This window comes from Mastacembelus armatus, chromosome 10 (assembly GCF_900324485.2).
Source record: "Mastacembelus armatus chromosome 10, fMasArm1.2, whole genome shotgun sequence".
In the NCBI taxonomy this organism is placed as follows: Eukaryota; Metazoa; Chordata; class Actinopteri; order Synbranchiformes; family Mastacembelidae; genus Mastacembelus; species Mastacembelus armatus.
The window spans coordinates 20,076,609-20,096,707 of record NC_046642.1 but is presented as its reverse complement, the minus strand read 5'-3'; the positions used below and the strand labels follow the sequence as shown (position 1 = coordinate 20,096,707).

General features: G+C 39.2%; 1 protein-coding gene across 2 annotated transcripts; it reads right to left on the bottom strand.

Moving 5' to 3' along the window:
- Window positions 1–1,915: 1,915 nt before the first annotated feature.
- Window positions 1,916–14,014, bottom strand: LOC113144246 (long-chain-fatty-acid--CoA ligase 1-like). 2 transcript variants are annotated; one of them, XM_026330141.1, is made up of 21 exons: window positions 13,920–14,014; window positions 11,721–12,161; window positions 10,374–10,488; window positions 9,979–10,043; window positions 7,995–8,096; window positions 7,681–7,780; window positions 7,410–7,585; window positions 7,089–7,121; window positions 6,911–6,962; window positions 6,670–6,743; window positions 5,965–6,042; window positions 5,700–5,834; window positions 5,400–5,534; window positions 4,585–4,680; window positions 4,324–4,396; window positions 4,107–4,195; window positions 3,893–4,009; window positions 3,572–3,715; window positions 3,282–3,386; window positions 2,676–2,747; window positions 1,916–2,534 (listed from the first exon to the last, which is right to left on the bottom strand). In XM_026330141.1, the coding sequence occupies exons 2-21, from the start codon at window positions 11,913–11,915 to the stop codon at window positions 2,394–2,396; spliced, it is 2,097 nt and encodes a 698-aa protein (XP_026185926.1). In that variant the 5' UTR covers window positions 11,916–12,161; window positions 13,920–14,014; the 3' UTR covers window positions 1,916–2,393. The 2 variants fall into 2 exon arrangements, with proteins under 2 accessions (XP_026185926.1, XP_026185927.1); XM_026330142.1 differs by having other exon boundaries at window positions 11,721–12,158; window positions 13,920–13,990.
- Window positions 14,015–20,099: the final 6,085 nt, after the last annotated feature.

Below are 20,099 nucleotides of genomic sequence, written 5' to 3'. Positions count from 1 at the left end.
ACAGTAATGTTCTGTTGTTTCACTGTCACATAGGTTAGACAGTAATGTTCTGTTGTTTCACTGTTACATAGGTTCTACAGTAATGTTCTGTCGTTTCACTGTCACATAGGTTATATAATAATGTTCTGTTGTTTCACTGTCACATAGGTTAGACAGTAATGTTCTGTTGTTTCACTGTCACAGGTTCTACAGTAATGTTCTGTCATTTCACTGTCACATAGGTTATATAGTAATGTTCTGTTGTTTCACTGTCACATAGGTTAGACAGTAATGTTCTGTTGTTTCACTGTTACATAGGTTATACAGTAATGTTCTGTTGTTTCACTGTCACATAGGTTAGACAGTAATGTTCTGTTGTTTCACTGTCACAGGTTCTACAGTAATGTTCTGTCATTTCACTGTCACATAGGTTAGACAGTAATGTTCTGTTGTTTCACTGTCACATAGGTTATATAGTAATGTTCTGTTGTTTCACTGTCACATAGGTTAGACAGTAATGTTCTGTTGTTTCACTGTTAGATAGGTTCTACAGTAATGTTCTGTCGTTTCACTGTCACATAGGTTATACAGTAATGTTCTGTCATTATAGGTTATATAGTAATGTTCTGTCGTTTCACTGTCACAGGTTCTACAGTAATGTTCTGTCGTTTCACTGTCACATAGGTTATATAGTAATGTTCTGTTGTTTCACTGTCACATAGGTTATATAGTAATGTTCTGTTGTTTCACTGTCACATAGGTTATATAGTAATGTTCTGTTGTTTCACTGTCACATAGGTTCTACAGTAACGTTCTGTCGTTTCACTGTCACATTGGTTATATAATGGTCTGTCGTTTCACGGTCACATAGGTTCTATATTAATGTTCTGTCATTTCACTGTCACATAGGTTAGACAGTAATGTTCTGTTGTTTCACTGTCACATAGGTTATACAGTAATGTTCTGTCATTATAGGTTATATAGTAATGTTGTGTCGTTTCACTGTCACAGGTTCTACAGTAATGTTCTGTCATTTCACTGTCACATAGGTTCTACAGTAATGTTCTGTTGTTTCACTGTCACATAGGTTAGATAGTAATGTTCTGTTGTTTCACTGTTACATAGGTTCTACAGTAATGTTCTGTCATTATAGGTTATATAGTAATGTTGTGTCGTTTCACTGTCACAGGTTCTACAGTAATGTTCTGTCGTTTCACTGTCACATAGGTTATATAGTAATGTTCTGTTGTTTCACTGTCACATAGGTTCTACAGTAATGTTCTGTTGTTTCACTGTCACATAGGTTATACAGTAATGTTCTGTCATTATAGGTTCTACAGTAATGTTCTGTTGTTTCACTGTTACACAGGTTATACAGTAATGATCTGTCATTATAGGTTATATAGTAATGTTCTGTCGTTTCACTGTCACAGGTTCTACAGTAATGTTCTGTCGTTTCACTGTCACATAGGTTATATAGTAATGTTCTGTTGTTTCACTGTCACATAGGTTCTACAGTAATGTTCTGTTGTTTCACTGTCACATAGGTTAGACAGTAATGTTCTGTTGTTTCACTGTTACATAGGTTCTACAGTAATGTTCTGTCGTTTCACTGTTATATAGGTTATATAGTAATGTTGTGTCTTTATGGCTTAATGTGAGTTACTCAAGTATCGTGCATGTAAATTTAGAGTGTAAAGATAAGTTTGTATTACAGTGAACTATTTATCTAGATGATATTCACAGCCATGATGAAGCAAGACACAGCTCTTTTGGTGATTTTTAATTAATTGTTTTATTAAACAAATCTGAGATAACATTAATTAATTACATTAACTAACTATTACAATGACCACTAACGAGTGTTTCATTCAGAACGTTAATTTTATTTTGAAAATACCTTTTCATTCTAAAATAATAATTTAGGTATTGTGTGTTCTTTCAATGTAGGTCCCTTCGTTATAAATAAATTAAAACATTGACACAGTTTCTTTATGTCCTTTAGTGCTAGAATTCCCTGTGTACATGATTACTGCTCTTTAATATGCCCTTAATGGAGATAAACTGACAAAACACCTGAATACAGTCAGCAAATTATCACTGAATTTGTTCTACACATAGCACAGGCAAAACTATCTCATCAATAGACACATTTATCTTACGCATAAAATCTACTCTGGACCTTCAGAGGATCCTACAGGTTGGTGATTTGGTTGTAAATACATCCAAAGTCTCCATCCCTTGCTGCTGCTCTTGTTTCTAATGTTACTGGTCATTAGGACTAAAGATGCTGATGATTGGTTTGGTTTGACAAGACCTCTTCATTTGTAATGTGTGCTTTAGCTTCGTCCCCTCGTCCTCCTTTCTTTTCTCTTTATCCAAAGCACCTCTTGTGTGTGTTGCTCCCCCCTCTCCTACATTTTGATCCCAGCGTACAGCTCGTCTATTTGGGGCCTGAAGAGATGTTGTATTTCGTTCCTCTTGGCCTTCATTGTTGGAGTGAGCAGACCGTTTTCGACTGAAAACAGCTCAGTGTGGATGTAGATGGCCTTCACCTAAAGGTTGTGTTGAGAGAATAGTTAAGTTCCAAGGAAACAGCATCTCATGCCTGTGCACCACAAAGTGCACATAGCTACACACGTCTATCCAGGAAAAGTTGTTTCCAATATTTGCTGATTTACAAGCAGGTGTTGTACCTGCTCGAAGGACTTGAGGCCTCCTTCCTTGCCCAGCCGCAGCATGTCATCCAAGATGGCCATCTTGACATCCTATGAAGACAAAAAAAAAGAAAAATAAAAGTTTCAAAATGTGAGACAAAAAGTCTTTTATGCAATATATAAATGATAATGGGTTTGGTCAAAGTTGTGTTTGTACAACAAAGCTGGATGTTTCAACCATTTGTTCACTTTGGGTTATCTATTGCTAACTTGGTTTCTGTTTAGATGCCAGCCTTGTGCTGTAGTTTATTATTTATCACTTGCAGCCCTATTTTTCTATTTGTATCTGCAATAACAATAAATGAACCAAAAATAGAGAATTAATATTTTTGTGTTTTTTCAAGATAATGCTAAATGAGTTCAGCTGCCTGACAGTCTCTCTACAACCTGCCCTGTAGAAGTACCTCCTACAGGTTATCTCTAATTAGAAGTCACTACTGTCTATGAAATCCCCCACCCTGTTGATATTCAACAACGATTTGCCCTGATATTCAACAGGGTGGGGGATCTGCCCTGTGGGCACAAGAAGCAGAATCTACGCAGTCTGAATCCATTGTAAAGTGGAATTAAACTCTACAGTGTTACCTCTCTGTCACATAGTTTCTGGTAGCTGCCCTGGACTCCCAGTGTCCTCTTGGTCCAGCCAGACAGGAAGTCTGGATCAGGCACCACCACTGCTACCAGACACGCCTGGAAATTAACATTGCAACATTATTATTATTATTATTATTATTAGTAGTAGTAGCAGTATCATTATTTTTATTATTACACAGTACATACAAGGTAAGCTGATGTATTACACCATGTAGTCGGGATTTAGCTGCACATTGCACACTGACTTTTAAAGACAAGAAAGTTTAAAAGGAATCAAAAACCTGTAGACTGTCTCCATGCACAAAGACCTGTGCCACTGCATCACTCCTCATGTAGATACCCTCTATCTTTTCAGGAGCAATGTACTCCCCCTGTGCCAGTTTAAAGATGTGCTTCTTCCTGTCCACAATCTTCAGTGTGCCGTTCTGTGTACACACATGCATACAGATTAACGTTTTGTCCACACATTTTGAAATGTTTAAAGGCTGTCAGAGACACAGCATTTCATGAATATAGTTATGTGTAATAAATTAGTATGTGCGGAGTTGAACTGAAATCATAAAGTAATATATGAAAATGTGTGAGGTTGAACATGAACCTACCAGAAGCCATTTTCCAATGTCTCCAGTGTGAACCCATCCATCTGCATCAATAGTCTCTGCTGTTTTTTCTGGGTCCTTCAAGTAACCCTGGAACACATTAGTACCCTTCACACACACCTAAAAAGACACACATATACAAATGCTTATGAATGACATACATCATTATAAAACATGTAAAAGACCGAGTTTGTGTGCTGATGTCTGTTTGTTTTACCTCTCCCTCTCCATTTACAGCCAGGTAGTTCATCTCTGGCACATCCACCAGTTTAATCCAGTTACATGGCAGTGGAGCTCCAACATGACCTGGTGACATGTCAAGTTTAGTTCTTATAAACGAGTATTCGGTCCATTCATCATTTGTACAAGCCGACATGCCATTGATACAAAGAAAAAGATCTTTCTAAATTCAATTGAGTTATATTGTTGTTTACCTGCAGTCCAGTCCCCAGATAGGGTCATGGTGCATCCAGCTGTGCACTCTGTTTGTCCATAGCCTTCATAGAACTGTGACAGAGGAAAATAAACCCTAGGGTTATTAACAATAAGCAGTGTGGATGAAAACATGCTGATTGCAGGTCAGATGGCAGGAAGTCCACATATTGTCTATAATCCTGAAATTTAGGACAGATGACACACAGGGACAGGACGATATGTGGAACGAGGGCACAACTCAGCTGTTGCTTGTGTGTTACCTGACAGCCAATTGCAGCTCTGAGGAAGGTGAGAACAGTAGGAGAGATGGGAGCAGCTCCTGTCATAATGAGACGCACGCGTCCACCAAGGCTGGCCTGCAGAGGGCAGCACACACACATTTTTTACCAGTACTTTCACAACAAATTCAAAAACACAGATGTCACATAATGTCTGCAGATGTCACATAATGTCTGCAACATTAGTGCTTCCTGTTTCTGAATCACTTTCAAGTAAAAGACGTTGGAGGAAGACCATAATGATTGATAGATTTTTGGTGTGCTTTTATTATTCAGTGCCTCTAACATTAACTAAAGATCCAATATGTGACTCCAGGTGCCATTTAAAACAAGGTTATGACTTTACAGTGTGGCTCCACACGGTAAAGAAACTAGGGTTGGGCAGTATAATAAAAAACATGCAAGAATGTCATTAGAAAGAAAACTAAAAAACACAGCTAATCACAGGCAGACCAGATTCACAGTCCACAGGCTTTTTGCATGTCACACTGCAGGTTTATGACCCAAATTTACAATATTAATGTGAGGAATCATTCTCTCACATCAACTTTCACCACAGGTAGTTCAAAATCACACGACTTAAAGGACATGAAGTAAATATTAAATAAAGAATGGTCTAGTATTTGGTAACCATAGCCTTTCTGTCCACAATGTAATGATTTTACACATTATGCACAAACAAAAATTGGAATAACCACATTTACTGTTGTGCCCAGCTCTACTAAAAACTATTCCTGGCCATGTAACAGTCAACTACACTGTAACATCAAAGCTTGGCCTGTGCTGGCTCCGGGTACCTGGACCTTCCTGAAGATGAGTCGATCCCAGATACTGTCTCTCCTCACAATGCCTTTCATCATCTCTGCCTCCTTTCTCCTGTACGCAAATCCCAGCAGCCAGCGCTTCAAAGAGGTGTCGGCTTGCCCAAAGATCTACAGAAACACACAGGCTTTAATTATAAGGAGCAGCGTCATAATCATTTAGGTTGAAGCTGCTTTCATGCAAACCATGGCAACATGAACATCTTTAGCGTAAAACATGAATCTGACCACGGCTGTAAAGTAAAACAAAGTGAAGTCACCAGAGGACCCACCCACCTTATCATACATTCTGTTTAGGAGTCGAGGCACCACAGGGAACACGGTAGGTCTCAGCGTAGTCAGGTCGTCTGACAGAAAACGAATATCTCCCTGGAAAAAGCCGATCCTTGCTCCATGCACTATCATCACACACTGTCAGCAGTCAGAGATAAAGATGCAGAAGTGAAAAATTAAACGTATGTCATTAAAGCAAGGTTGACATAAAAGGTATTCAGAAACACTGATCCATGCTCAACAAAGAATGACTAGGGGAACTACATACCTGTGCTACTCTCTCAAACATATGAGCCAGGGGCAGGAAGGAAATATGGATGTCACTGGGCATCATTGGACAGCAGTGCTAAACCAAGCACACACACAGGTGAGAATACAAACACACAAAGACACGTGGACACACAGAGATGCATGAAACGAGAGGAAGCAGAGAAACAGACAGGGAAACACATTTACACACAGGGAGGGAAAGCAGTCAGCATTAAGGATTATACCTCCATCACCCTCTCAAACATATGGGCCAAAGGCAGAAAAGACTGCATGACATCTTCTGAGGTGGTCTGTGCATAAGAAAGCTTTTATTGTTAAAACCAACCAGCTACCAACATGACATATATCCACTGTACCTTACTCTTATCTTGTGGGCTGCATGTGTGTGTTCACACGTCAGTCAGCAAAAATGCTGTTTTCATGTATACTTCCAAAACAATGTGGCTCCATCTCCTGATGCAACCGAAGGGGGAGGGGAAAAGAGGAGATAAAGACAGAAAGGAGGAGAGGAGATAGAGAGTTTGAGACTGTAAGGAGGAGGCAGCGGAGGAAAGGAGGAGATAGAGAAGGAAAAGAGAGAGAAAGAGGAGGTAGAGACCGCAGGGAGGAGGTACAGAAGGAAAACAACCTCGCCCTTAATTCTAAAATCCTGCTATTACAGAAGCTGTAGTTTCACAGTGACTCACATGTTACTTCAGCTCACCTTTGTCATTTTGATGAAGGCTGAGCAGTTAGACACTATATTCCCATGTGTCAACATGGCTCCCTTTGGGGCTCCTGAAAGTGAACACAGACACAGACACAGACACACACACGCACACGCACACGCACACGCACACGCACACACACGAACACACACACCTTTATGAGCAAGGTGACAGATATGTATTCCAGACACAGTTAAAAAATGATTTGGGGTTCAATTATACGTGTGTGTGTGTCACCTGTTGTTCCACTCGTGAAGCAAATAACTGCCATGTCCTCAGGCTGGGGAGGCTGATTGGGGTTTGAACAGTCAGTGTTATTAAACATGTAATATTATTATCATTTCAAGTATGTATACATATATTCTGAATTTGGTATCCTCTGGCTCACAGTAGCAGAGAGTCAGCTCTAACTTACCACTGGTTGATGATAGTTGGCCTTTCCAAGAGCCTACACAACCAGAAAAGATCATTAATAGAGTTCATGTTTATGTAATAAAAAATGTAGAAAGCAAAATAAAACAAACAAATAGGAAACTAATAAAATGACAACAAAGCAAATAAACTACCAAGAAAGAAAAGGTTACATAAAAATGCAAGGTTATATCTGTAAGAAAATAACTAAAAACTGTTTATCAAACAACAATTCAGAATCTTTCCAAAATAAAGGGATAAGAACATAACAAAAAAATACAAACGCAAAATGAAAAACAGGTAGAGTCAAAAGCTGCCTGCTGACCTCCATCTCCTGCAAGCTGAGGATGTGGATTCCTGCTTGTTGCCCCCGGCTGACCAGGTCTGCACTCGGGGTCTCCATTACAACAATGGTTTTCACTGTGTTTTTCTTGCTCTTATCACAATCTAGTACCAGATTGACTTTATCTACCACGTCACACACTATTGTTGAAATGGAAGCTGCAGAAACAATGTGAAAACACATGCTGACAAATGGGCAGTTTTTCACTAGCACAAACATGATACATGAGAAAACTGTCTTTGCTCTGGCTTACCTTTGTCTATAATGTAGGCAATGGCTTCTGTTCCCAGTGTGTCATACAGAGGGACTGACACCAGAGAGTAGGTGTAACATGCCAACTCACTAATGGTCCACTATAAGCACACACACACCAACAAATAAGAATTTCTGGGCAATATATTTAGTTGCTGACACTAAAGAAACGCTGGTATGATAATCCAATTATTGCTAAGGCTCAGTGTTGGTGCGATTTTTGACAAATATCCACAGATATTATCGATACAGGGTAAACAGAATAACTGAGAGTCCCATTAAAGCTCTGTGTGAGCTAAGTGAGTGTGTCAGTACCTCAGGTCTGTTCTGAGAGAAGATGCCAATATGTGGATCAGTGGTCTTGGAGTGCCCCTTGTGAAGAAATGCTGAACCCAGATTCTCCATTCTCTCCATTACCTAACACATGCACATATGCTTATTAATGCTCTGCCAAAAAACAGCCACATACTTTGACCTTATTATTGTATAAATCAGATTTCACATCTTCCATACCCAAGTCCAGTTCACATCAAACAGCACTTCTGGTTATTGCCGAGTAGTTTTAAAGCAGTTAAACTCTGTAATCAGTCAGTAACACTTCAGCACAATGTTTTCATTTGTCATGGTGGAATGTGAAATTACTACTTCACCAAAAATGTTCAAGCTGAATTAAAGTTTTACTATTAGTCTTAGATGATTAGCAAGCAAATATGTTCCCTGTAAATTTGAACAGAATTGGGTCCCTAATAAAGGAAAATTAAATCCTGAGTGTTAATTGGCTGCACTTTCCAAGATACAGCTTCAGGTCAAAATTGCATCAAAATGATTCAAAATTAGGAGAAGGGTATGTGATTAGGCTCCATAATTTTCTGCAAAATGTGATATAGCAGTGAAAATTGTGCCACACCAATCACTATAAATGTATCTTTTTGATGATACCAATAAAGTAATGTTTGCTAATAAAAAAACAATAAATTATGATCATCAGGTGCCCCCTTCCCTCGTAGGCAAATATACTTGCCTGTGTATAGATCATTCTAAGTCTTTAGCCAACCAGCACTTTTAACACCTGTTTTAATTCATCTCATTAAAATATGGAAGAATTAGCACATTTTATCTCTGAGTTCAATCATTTCTGTGTGTGGGCTTTTATGTTTTATTTTTATGTTTCCTGTGTCACCGAGACTTATGCCAGGTAGTTTTATGTTTAGTTAAGTTGATGGGTTTCCCCTGTGTCTGATCTGTCTTGTGTGTCTTCCCTAATTGGTTCCACCTGTGTCTTGTTAACGTTACCCCAGTTTGGTACTCCTGTGTGCAACTTACCAGCATTACTTCCAGTGATTTGATAATCCCTTGTATATCGACTGATTGCTTATGTTTTTCGACCTGTTTTTTGCCTGTGTCCACTGGATTACCTTCGCCTGCTTCTGCTCTATTTTGGTAGAGCAGTTGAATAAGGACTCCATCTATTTTATTTTCCGACTCTATCCTGTGCTTTTGGGTCCTACCACACCACCTGCCCTGACAATTTCCCAAAATTTAAAACAAATAATCTAAGCAAACATTATGGCATATATTTTTAAAATGCACTCACTAGCAGCAGGGCTAACTATAACACTGACTGTATTTGGAGATGCTCAGATTCACTTGTTTTTAAAGAACCTTTTGTGTACATCAGTACAATGGCTGGTTAGTATGGTTTCATATTTCTGACAAGGAAACAAGATATTACTACTCCTGCAGCCAAATAACAGCAATATACTGGATATAATCTGCTGAAATTTCTACTTAGAGGTGTAATTAAATGAATAATAAAGTTGGGGCACTCGGAGGAGACATAAAAAACTGAATGGTCTAAGCTGGTCAAACTCAAAAGACACTGGATACCACATTTCTCACTAGACGGTGCTTCTTAAATGCCCAAGTAAACTGGGCTTGAACTGAACTTGATGTGTACAGCTAGTGAAATGTGCCTTTAATTATTTTAGTACAATAAATATAATTAGATAAATCTTCCATTGGACCTGTCCAGGGTGTACCCCTGCTTTTCACCCAAAGACAGCTGGGATAGGCTCCAGCAGATCCCTGTGACCCTGGTTAAGGAGGGTTCGGGTTAGCGGGTATAGATGATAGATGGATGGATGAATCCTTCATTTTAGAAAAAAATGCAAAACTACCTACATGGAAATATCTCCCCACCATTCTGTTGACTTCACAAATACAACAACTGTGCTGCCTTCAGCTTTCCCGCTAGAGGCCATAAAGCTGATTTTTAAGGTGAGCTGCTGATGAGTCCCACCTGTCTGTAGGACATCCATTCATAGGGCTGTTTTGGTTTCCTGGAGCCTAGACAGGGTCCATTGACTACAGGGTGGAAGGAGAGAATAACACAAATTAAAAAAGACACGGACAGAATTTCAACTAAAGAGTGGCTGGTATCTCATCATACACCTCCCTACTACTCATGTAAACAATAACTTCCTACCATGTATATGCTTCTGCTGATATATAAAAGATATGTGTTATTGGAAAAACACAGTAAATCTACACTGACAATAGAAAAGGCTAGATGCTGTGATCAAGCACATAACATTTAAACTCTGAGGAAAAGCTTGGATATTATTTGGTTAAGCTGCCAGGCTCTCAAATAACCCTAAGCCTGAATTTCATAATATCATATCATTTGTGACTTACTGGAGACTCGGGCCCCTCTGAGGAAAAACTCATACATTGTTCTGGCATCATCATAGAAATGTGTTAAGTGACCATCTTCATTTTGCAGAACAGATCTGCTCGCCAAATCGCCGCCCTGATAAAAGTAACAAATACGGGTTAGAAAACTACGAGTGTAATTCAAACATCCTGCCTGGGTATTTAATTCATGTACAGTTGTGCTGATTGTCAGTGGAAAAGCTTCACTGTTTTACTCTATTGCACATGTGCCATTTTACAGGTCAGGATGCCATAGTTTAACAAATATATAAATCCAAATACTACATGATACTGAGAAATAAGAAATGGGCAACCTCAGTTGTCAGTGTTAGAGAGTGATGTGTTTGAGACAAAGGCAGGCTACTATGCCATGGGAATTATACTGCAATTTTAAAATTCTGCTTATATATTATATATTTCTATTTGTAGTTAAGTAGTGATTTACATCAATTTCAAGATCTCAACTTAAACCCAGCTTGTCATTTTCAGATAGTGAACAGATGACTTTTGGGTTGTAGACCCTCTTTAATTTGACAGCCAGGCTACGTTTGACTTGGTTTGTGTTTGTTCTGTCAGGATGGAATAGCATAGAAATCCTGAGTGTTTATCTTGGGACCTACTTGACTGGAGGAAAGGCATTTGACATCTGCATATAAAAATAAAATATGTAAAATTATTCATTGATAGGACAAAACAGTGTGGATGGTGAAGCTGGACCATTTATCATACAGTAGCTTTGCAAACACAGATGAATTCATTAAGTTAATTCTATATTTGTGTGTAAAGTCCTGGCTACACTGCTTTTAATGCACTGTAATGTGCCTCTTTGTGCATCCCACTGACCAGAAAAACAGGGCTTGTCCTGCTTTTGGACTGACTTAGAACCAGTACTTAATATTCTTTCTCTGATATACAACTGGTACTATAGCAGTTATTGTTAGACCATCTTAGACCATTTGCAGATGGTACACTCCACCCTTTTTTCAAAGCCACGCCAAGAACCCAACAGTTGAGATCAGTGTGTTGCCTGTGTATGCATATGCATAAACAGTCTGCTTTAAAATGACTGACAAATTAAAACACAAATCTACACACTGAAATCTGAATGTTCTTATTTACTGGAGGACAAAATATGTGTCCTGTTGTTTTAGGTAAAGACTGTAGCAATGCTGGAATTATAAAGCATGCAGTAGAGAAGAATAAGCACAGCTGTCTGGCATTAGTTGTAGTTGTCGGCCTATCAATTTTCATACTCTTCATGTTGCATGGCATTTTAACCAGCAACATTTTAGATGATGACTGACAGACAGATTTTGAACTTAAACTCACCGGAACCTCAACTGATTGCATGTGGAGGTCACAAGCTGGAGGAAGGGGCTTGGGCCGTGTTGCCAGGTAGTAAGTTGTCGCAGCAGCCACTGCCCCCATGCTGACCACCATGGGGGTGGAAACACTCCTGATGTACTCACTAACGTCCTCCAGGTCTGGAAACCTTAGCTTCTGAAACAATTCCTGGCTTAGCATGTTGCTGCTGATGAGGTAAAAGGCGACTAGGTGTTTGTGGAGAGACAACCTGTTTGTGTGTGTGTTTGGAGTAGTGAAGTGTGAGATGAGTGTCAGGTTGAAGTGCTGGCAGCAGGGTGTGCTTGATGACACTGTGCACTCTCTGCCGGCCCTGGGTGTGAGGTAATGCCCTGAGGTTAACTTAAGAGTGTGTGTGTGTACTGTATGAAGGAATGTGGTGTGGGATGCTGGCCAGGAGCAGACCTACTGTGACAAAGAGAAGAGTCAATCATTTGTAAAATTTTTTGCAATGTTATCTTTTAATTTTAATGCCTAAAAGCTTGAGGTTTGTTGCCTCCTAAATACACTGCTTGTGTGGAGATGCATAGAGATCTAGTCTGTATCCTGTCGGCTGAACTTTTGCAGCAACAGTAATTGACTTTCAGCTGAACCACTGTGTACAGAATAACAGCAAAAACCAAAAACAGAGAGGACAGTGTAAAACTGTAGGTCAAACTCCACATAATTACAATTTCAGAATAAGAACATGCTAAATAAACAATTCTAGTCAAAAAATAAATCTTTGGTTTTTGCACTTTATGACTTTGCCTTGAACTCCGGCTTCTCTTACTCAACCTGCCTCCTCTACTAAGCCACACCCTTTGTAGGGGCACGTGAGAACAGTGCAGCAGCAACACAACATTTATGCTTCCTTTCAGTGTGGCACACAAAAAAACAGATGCACAGTTTTTTCTTGGATTCAATGCTCTGTGCTCTGATGGTAAGTCCAGCTTTGTACTGCTGCTACTACTGTAGAATTACACCAGGCACATGCTGCTGTTCTTTGCAGTACAATTAGATCATATGTCATATATTTAACAGATTTTCTCTGGACAAGTTTTGCAAGTATGAGGTTCCCATGGTCTGTGCATGTATTTGTGTTTAGGGGTGGAGAACAAGGTCCTTCCGCCACACACACACACACACACACACACACGCACACACACACGCACACACACACGCACACACACACGCACAAACACACAAACACAGAGATTTATGGTCGAGTCCAGGTCCACCCCCATGTGAACTCTGAGGATGAAGACAACGACCTTAGGCCCAGATTCTAAGTTCACAGTTCAGACTGACATGCGACAAATCAGGACCAAAGTGAAACTTTCAGAAGACAAAAGTGATCAGATCCATAGCAAATCAACATGCTCCACTGTGTTGGAAGGAATATTCACTAATGAAGGCTTGCGTGTTAAAAACATTTCCATTACCGTTTCAATTCACCTAAACCTGTTCACATTAAATGGATCAATTGTTAGTTATGATTCAGCTCTCTAATAGCAGGGCCCTGGTAATTCAGTGTTATTTCTAAGGACATTAAGATTGAAATTATTACATTTTGCATTTTCAAACTTCCTACTCAATTCATATGTAAACTTTTTTTAGTATTAAAGTGAGTTTGTGTCTATTTGGCAGAACAGCACTCACATTGGTAAAGGCTTAAGGAATTCCTAATTTTGTGTAACAACAGATCAGATTCAGCAAGGTTTGCTTTAAAGCTGTGAAGGTAGTCACATGGATCAGCTCAAGCAAGGCTGAAGCAGGGCTGGTGTGGGATTGTTTCTAATAACTGTTTCAAGTAGCAGTAAATACACTACATACATTACAACAAAATAATACAAGCCATAGGAGCTGTGTTTGATCACAAAGGATTCAAGACATTTTACAATGTGAAATGACATTAACTTCACACACCAGCCTATACAGACTGAGACTGAAAGGCAAGCACTACTAAAACCCTTTCTGGTTCAGGAAAATTACAAGAAATATCACAGTTTGACGAGTGTTTGTATGTGAATGCACCAAATCCCCTCTTTCACAGTCACTAAATTAGCTCAAAGGACAACTGTGGATATAAAGTAGGGTTACAACATTATCTCAGCATTGAGGTATTTCTATATCCCTGCATATGTTTCTAGTCCATATATCGTATTACATGTCTTTCCTACTCACCTGTAAACATGAAGTAGCTAGGGGAGACAGCCACCGCGGGAATGCTGTGTTTACTGCAGCTACAGCAACCAGCTCACACTGCTCTCACAGAGGAGGATGCACATATACACTACTGGTTCTGTTTCAAGGTGATGTGTAACCTCGACTAATCTACCAATCAAAGGTCAGACTGGCTCAAGGGAGGCCTCTCATTGGCCAGTTACAGCAAGCCAATCAGTCTGACTGTTCTCTAAGGTTTGATGTAAACAGTCAATGAACCTATCCATATTCAAGATCAGTAAGATAGTGAAGGTTGGGGGAAAACATGTAATAATTAAATACAATTTAATCAAAATTAAAGTTTTTTGAAAGAACACAATCAAGCAGGGAAGTGAATGGCAATGCAGCTTCTTTAGCGCAGTGCCTTAAAACAGCCAACAGGGTGAAGCAGTTGCTCAGTCCCCTCACCTTTGGCCCAGTGGCCTGTGACCTCATGTGCTCAGTTGAGATGGCTGGACCAGTGAGATAAAAGCTGATCAAAGTAAAAAAAACATGTAATAGAGGAGGCTTTCCTGCTGCCTCAGCACACATCATTGTTTCTTTCACACTGTATTTCATCTTGTTCATTGTCTGCTATTCAAAATACCCACTACAGTTTCTAAAATCTTAAGGTAGCATCTTCAAAATGCCTGTATTGTTTGATCAATAGCCCGGCAACAACAAAAGTACAGTCATCCAAGAGTGCACACATTCTCACACAGTGCAAAGTAAGAAAAATGTGAATCATGACATTTAAAAAGGTTTTAGATGCCTCTAGTGTGAGTTTCTGATACATCTGAAATTTGCAAGGTTATATTTCAGAGTACCGCTCATCTTTTTTAAGTGCTGTTTAAAACTGAGTGTAGGATCTAATGTAACGCCCAGATATTTTAATTCAGTTACATTGTCTATATTTTCCCCATTGACAGTTATATTAGGATAATCCTTGTGTTTTTGTTTGTTGATGAAATACATAGCTGTTTTGCCTCTGTTCAACGTAAGACATGATTCATTAAGGCATTTTAACACTTTCTCCATAGCAACCGATAACTCAGCCACTTGATCAACATCCTTGCGTGTACAGGACTGTGTCATCCTGCGTACATTTGAATATTTATGTGATCTCCACAGACTGATCATTTATAATCATTTATATACAGGGTACCACAAGCCCTGTAATAGAGCTTTGTGGTACTCCCATGGTGCGAGCCCTTGTTTGTGATACAGCTGGGCCTCCTCAAAACTCCTCCTGATTCCCATGTCTCCTGGTCTCACTCCTACCCTCCTGTATACCTGAGTTGAGTTTACCATGTGTTATTGTCTTACTGCCTATTCTACCACCTATTATTTCACTTCACAGAGAGGTGTGTACAGCTAACCAACATCCAATATGACATTATGACATCATACTGCATTGTATCAACAATAAATTTGTTCCCGTTTTATACTGCTGGATGTAGCAGCCAACTATGATTTTAAATTATTTTTCTGTTTGTTTATTTGCATTGGATCAAAGTGGAATTGTTGCATCATCAGCTTTATTTTAAACATCCATAAATAATGTCTGTAAACAAGACACAAAGTGCAATGTAGTTACTTTCATTTTTTGTTTGAAATGTAGCAGAAAAAAGGTTAATGCTCACTTATACCTGCCCACCATCACAATTGTACAATGTATTTACAGTATTAGTACTTAGATTTCAGCTCCTACACAAGTAAATACATATACAATATAGGGGTCATTTCACATAGTATTATAATAACGTGGCAATTCTGAACACCGCTATGTACCTTTTATGCCCTTTTCAATTCTGTTGTGGTATATGCAGACATGGATTGCTTCTGCCATACGGACTCACTTAATTTCTTCCCCCTTAGGAAGAGAAAAAAGTGTTAAACTAATGCACTGTATGCCATAAACAGTTTACAAATTAAATAAGTTGTAGCAACAACTGATGTGGTAGCTGTTTTGAGTTACATTACCTCAGAAACACAATCTGCAGCCAAGCACGTTGCATGGTAGACCCTCAGATGGCCAAACCGAATTTGGTTCAGGGGCTCATTACTCCTCTTGGTCTGCTGCCAGGGAGACACGGATTTTGATTTCTTTTTTGAGCCAACCAAAACCTTTCAATACAGTGAACTTTGTTAGGATCAGGTTTTGCATTTACTACAGGTAATATTTAAATGATGCCACAGTGAACACATTACACACGTTGTCCTAAGCAAAATGCCATCATTGTTGTTATTATGCTTGAATAGGATCTTTATATGCAATATATGACATGCATCTCTTCACGTAATGACACTGAAACATCCATCCTGTGTTCACTCCTCCATGAAGGTTCAGACTGCTTTTATACCCTCAACAAGTGAGGAAGGTAAGTTCATTACAGCTCACAGCTAAGTTCAACGTGTAATAACATCAAAACATCCATTATACTCTATAAGGTACTAACCCACAAAATGAAGTGGTTGCCAGTTTTCAGGGTCTTGTGCCCAACAACTCTGGGAATAGGACAGTTGAGTCTTTCCTCAAATCCTAGATGACATATTTGTGCACTTGTTGATGCGCTAGTTAAATGACTCAAAAAATATGCAGTAATGGTTATCAAAAAACACAGCATCTGACCTGCAAGCATGTCCAGTGTGTGGAGTTTATTTCCCCCCCTTTAATCCAGTTTCTCCACCTAGCAGTGAAATTATATGTTTGTAATGCAAAATTAGGGCAATGACTGTAGCAGTTTAGTGTCTGCATGCCATATCACAATAACAATAAGAATATGTGAATATGTGAATATGTGAGTGTATGGTCGGCTGGACAGGTCTTGCTTTCACCACCTGTAAAGAAAAAACAGTAAAGCTCTTAATAATATCTTTTCAAAATCTTATTGGTCAGTGCAGTCAAAGGTGCTGCAGCTTACATCATCTGTGAGCCAGGGATACATGGTGTATCTTTCATCTTTCAGTAGATCTTGGGGACAGACGTTATGAAGGTTACTCAGATAACCCAAAGCTTGGAGTGTGCCAGTTTACATTAAGGTCAAAACAAAGAGTTAGCTATTATATAGTGTTTCAGAAGAGCTTTTTGTTATAGGTTCTTGTGGGGAAGAACTCCTTCTGGCCAATGTCAAAAGTAGGAGGCAAACTCCATTCAACTGGAAAATGTGTTCAAAATGGACGTTGTGGTATAAACAAAAATGTACAGTCAACACTACAAAAGAAACACTGTTAACACTTAATAGAATCAAAACTAACTCAAGAGAAACAAGACCATGTGGGCCTGGCTACACAGTTGATCTCCTGATTGATTTTAACAGACTGTTTATGTATACTGCAAGGGTTATTGTGAGTCTCCTGCCATCTTTTCTCAAGTAATGTCTGCTAACTTAGCTAGGTTTTCACCTCCTGAAGGAAGTCAAGTACTTTTGTGTGTAGATGATATTTTAATATGCTCTGAAACACAAGGACAATGTAAAACAGACACCATAGCTCTGCTTAAGTTTCTAGCAGAACAGGGACACAAAGTGAGTAAGAACAAACTGTAGCTGTGGAAAAAAGAAAGTTAAATACTGTACCGAGGTTACAGCTCCTGTGCTCATAGACTCACACAGAAAAGAAGCCATACTTAAAGCAACAAGACCAGAAACTAAAAGACAGACGATGTTTTTCTTAGGTATGACAAACATCTGCAGCTGCCAAACTATTCAGAGTTGTCTAGTTGTCTAATGTTGAAATTGATTTATGACACACCTATGGCAGGTCGTGATAAAATAAAATGACTGAAACTGCAGAAAAAGCCTCTAATGATCTTGTGACCCTGACCAGCACTTCTGTTTTAGGACTGCCTAACTATGGAAAATGTTTTATGCAAACTGTTGATTGTAAAAATGGTCACATGACTTCAGTGCTGACTCAGTGCTGCCTTATGGGGACAAAAACAGGCCTATTGCTTATTATTCTACCCAACTGGATCAAATAGCAAGAGTAATGCCTGTATGTATTCAAGCTGTTATTGCAGCCTCCATGACAGTCCAAGCTTCAGTAAGCATCGTGTTGTTCCATCCTCTGACACTAAAGGTTCCACATGCAGTCTCTGTCCTGTTGTTGCAAGACAAGATTAGCATACATGTCACCAGCTAGGCATTTATCCTGCATGATTGCATTGCTTTCACAGCCACATCTCACTATTGAGTGATGTACAACACTCAGTCCTGCTACACTAATGCCTACAGCCGAGGATGGTGAGCCACATGATTGTATTGCTGAGTTGCCCAGGGCTGACTAACTGACACACCTTATAAAGATGCTGAAGTGACAATGTTTAGCTATAGATGGATAAATCCAGACGTATTTAATGCTACAGGTTATGCTGTTCTAACACTTACAGAAGTGCTTAAAGCTGAGCTGCTGCCGTAACTCAACAGCAGAGCTGATGAAGCAGCAAAACAGGCATCACCATCTTGTCTCTTTCATTTCTTCTGTTCTCCTTTTGTGTCATGGTCCATGTTCAGGTTTCCTGTTTGGGACTTTTATTTTGTACCATTTCCTGTGTTCTTCCTAGTTAGTCCTCTGTAGGTTAAGTTTCATTGCCCTGGTGTCTGCTTTTGTTCCCTGGTTTGCTCCTCCCCTTGGTCCCTCCTTTCCCATGTGTATGTACGTGTTCTCCTGGGGCAGCTAGGTGATTAGCCACACCTGATACTAATAGGGATCAGGTGGAGGAAGCTTTATACCAGCTCTCCACTTCACCTAGTTGTTGGTTGTACTATGACGTGACTGTTTCTCTGTTTGTGGCTACAATCTCTTTGGCAGCATCCTGGTTCTTGGGTCTTGTGTTTCCTGGTTCTGTTTCCCTGTAAAAGACCACACTCTCCTGAGTTTCCTCAGTCTTATCCTGGCCCTGAATTCCTTCTGAGTATTGGTCCACAATTAGCAGGAGAGATTGCTACTCATAATTCTAATTTATTATTAATACATTGATTAATAGTAATCTGACTTCAATGATTTTTCGGCCGTAGGTGAGAATGAAGTTAGTAACACGGTTCTAAAATGCAAAACTAAAATGTCAACAGACTGTGATGAAACTGATATGAAAACACTAAAAGAACAGAACTCACTTTGGGCAAATATTCAGAAACATTTTAGTGATCGACATAGTGGCTATAACTTAAGAGGTAACTTCAATCTCAAATTTAAAAAGTTAGAACAACAATGAAAAATTTCTGTATTTCAGTTTCTGGAGTCAAACTATGGAAAACGTTAAACTCAGAATGACTCTTTGATAAAGACTCTTGGCATCATAACCCAGATGTCTTGCCTCCTCTGTCTAGCACATGACTTTTATGTATCATACCATTAAAAACGATGTGCTTGGCTGTGACCAGGTAGTGACTCTCATGCTGTACTAAGGTGCTGTATGACCGTTACTCCTTGCAAGTAAAACTCCTATGTAACTGACTGAAGTTCGTCCTCTGAGTCTATTTGTTAAAGAATTTACCTTAAACAGACTTGGGGGATCACAGTATCTCCTCTTTCTTCCAGGGTTTGGACCCGATACTGTGCATGGGGGCTTTTGACATTTTCAGGGTTTAAACATAGTTGACACATCTGAGCTAACACAAATTGCCCAGGTGGCCATTCATTTGAATTCTCTACAAGATACAAAATACACATTAACATACATTATGACCAAATACATCATTACAGAAAAAGAGAAAAACATTTTAAAAATTTAAATATATATAATAATAAAAATAATTATTATGATAATAATAAAAAAATAAAAATAAATAAATAAAGTTACATCACCGTTGGATTGTTATTCAGTCCTTCCACGCCAGGTTCTGTAGACCCAGCATTAATAGGTGTCTCTCTTCAGCCCCAAGATAGGTAAATAAGGGGTCCCATACTTTATAGAATGTAAAAGGTTTGTCTTTTAATGCTGTTGCAAAAAGATTCAAATGGAATAAGACCCTTGACTGTATTAATCCACTGTGGTATTGAAGGGACTTGGTCTGTTATCCAACATAGAAGTATGCATTTGCGGGCACAGTGGAGTAAGATTTGAAGAAGGTGGGTCCCTTGGAATCTGGGACGGGAGTTCCTGGTTCATGCCAAGCAAACAAGTCATTGGTCCTATTTGTAATGAGCAACAAAAAATGA

Excerpts from the sequence above, each read along its gene's own strand:
- LOC113144246 (XM_026330141.1), bottom strand. The coding sequence starts at position 11,915 with ATGCTAAGCCAGGAATTGTTTCAGAAGCTAAGGTTTCCAGACCTGGAG. Across the intron at positions 7,781-7,994 it reads TCTCTCAGAACAGACCTGAG|TGGACCATTAGTGAGTTGGC; the intron begins GTACTGACACAC and ends GTGTGCTTATAG. Across the intron at positions 4,681-5,399 it reads TCATCTTCAGGAAGGTCCAG|GCCAGCCTTGGTGGACGCGT; the intron begins GTACCCGGAGCC and ends TGCCCTCTGCAG.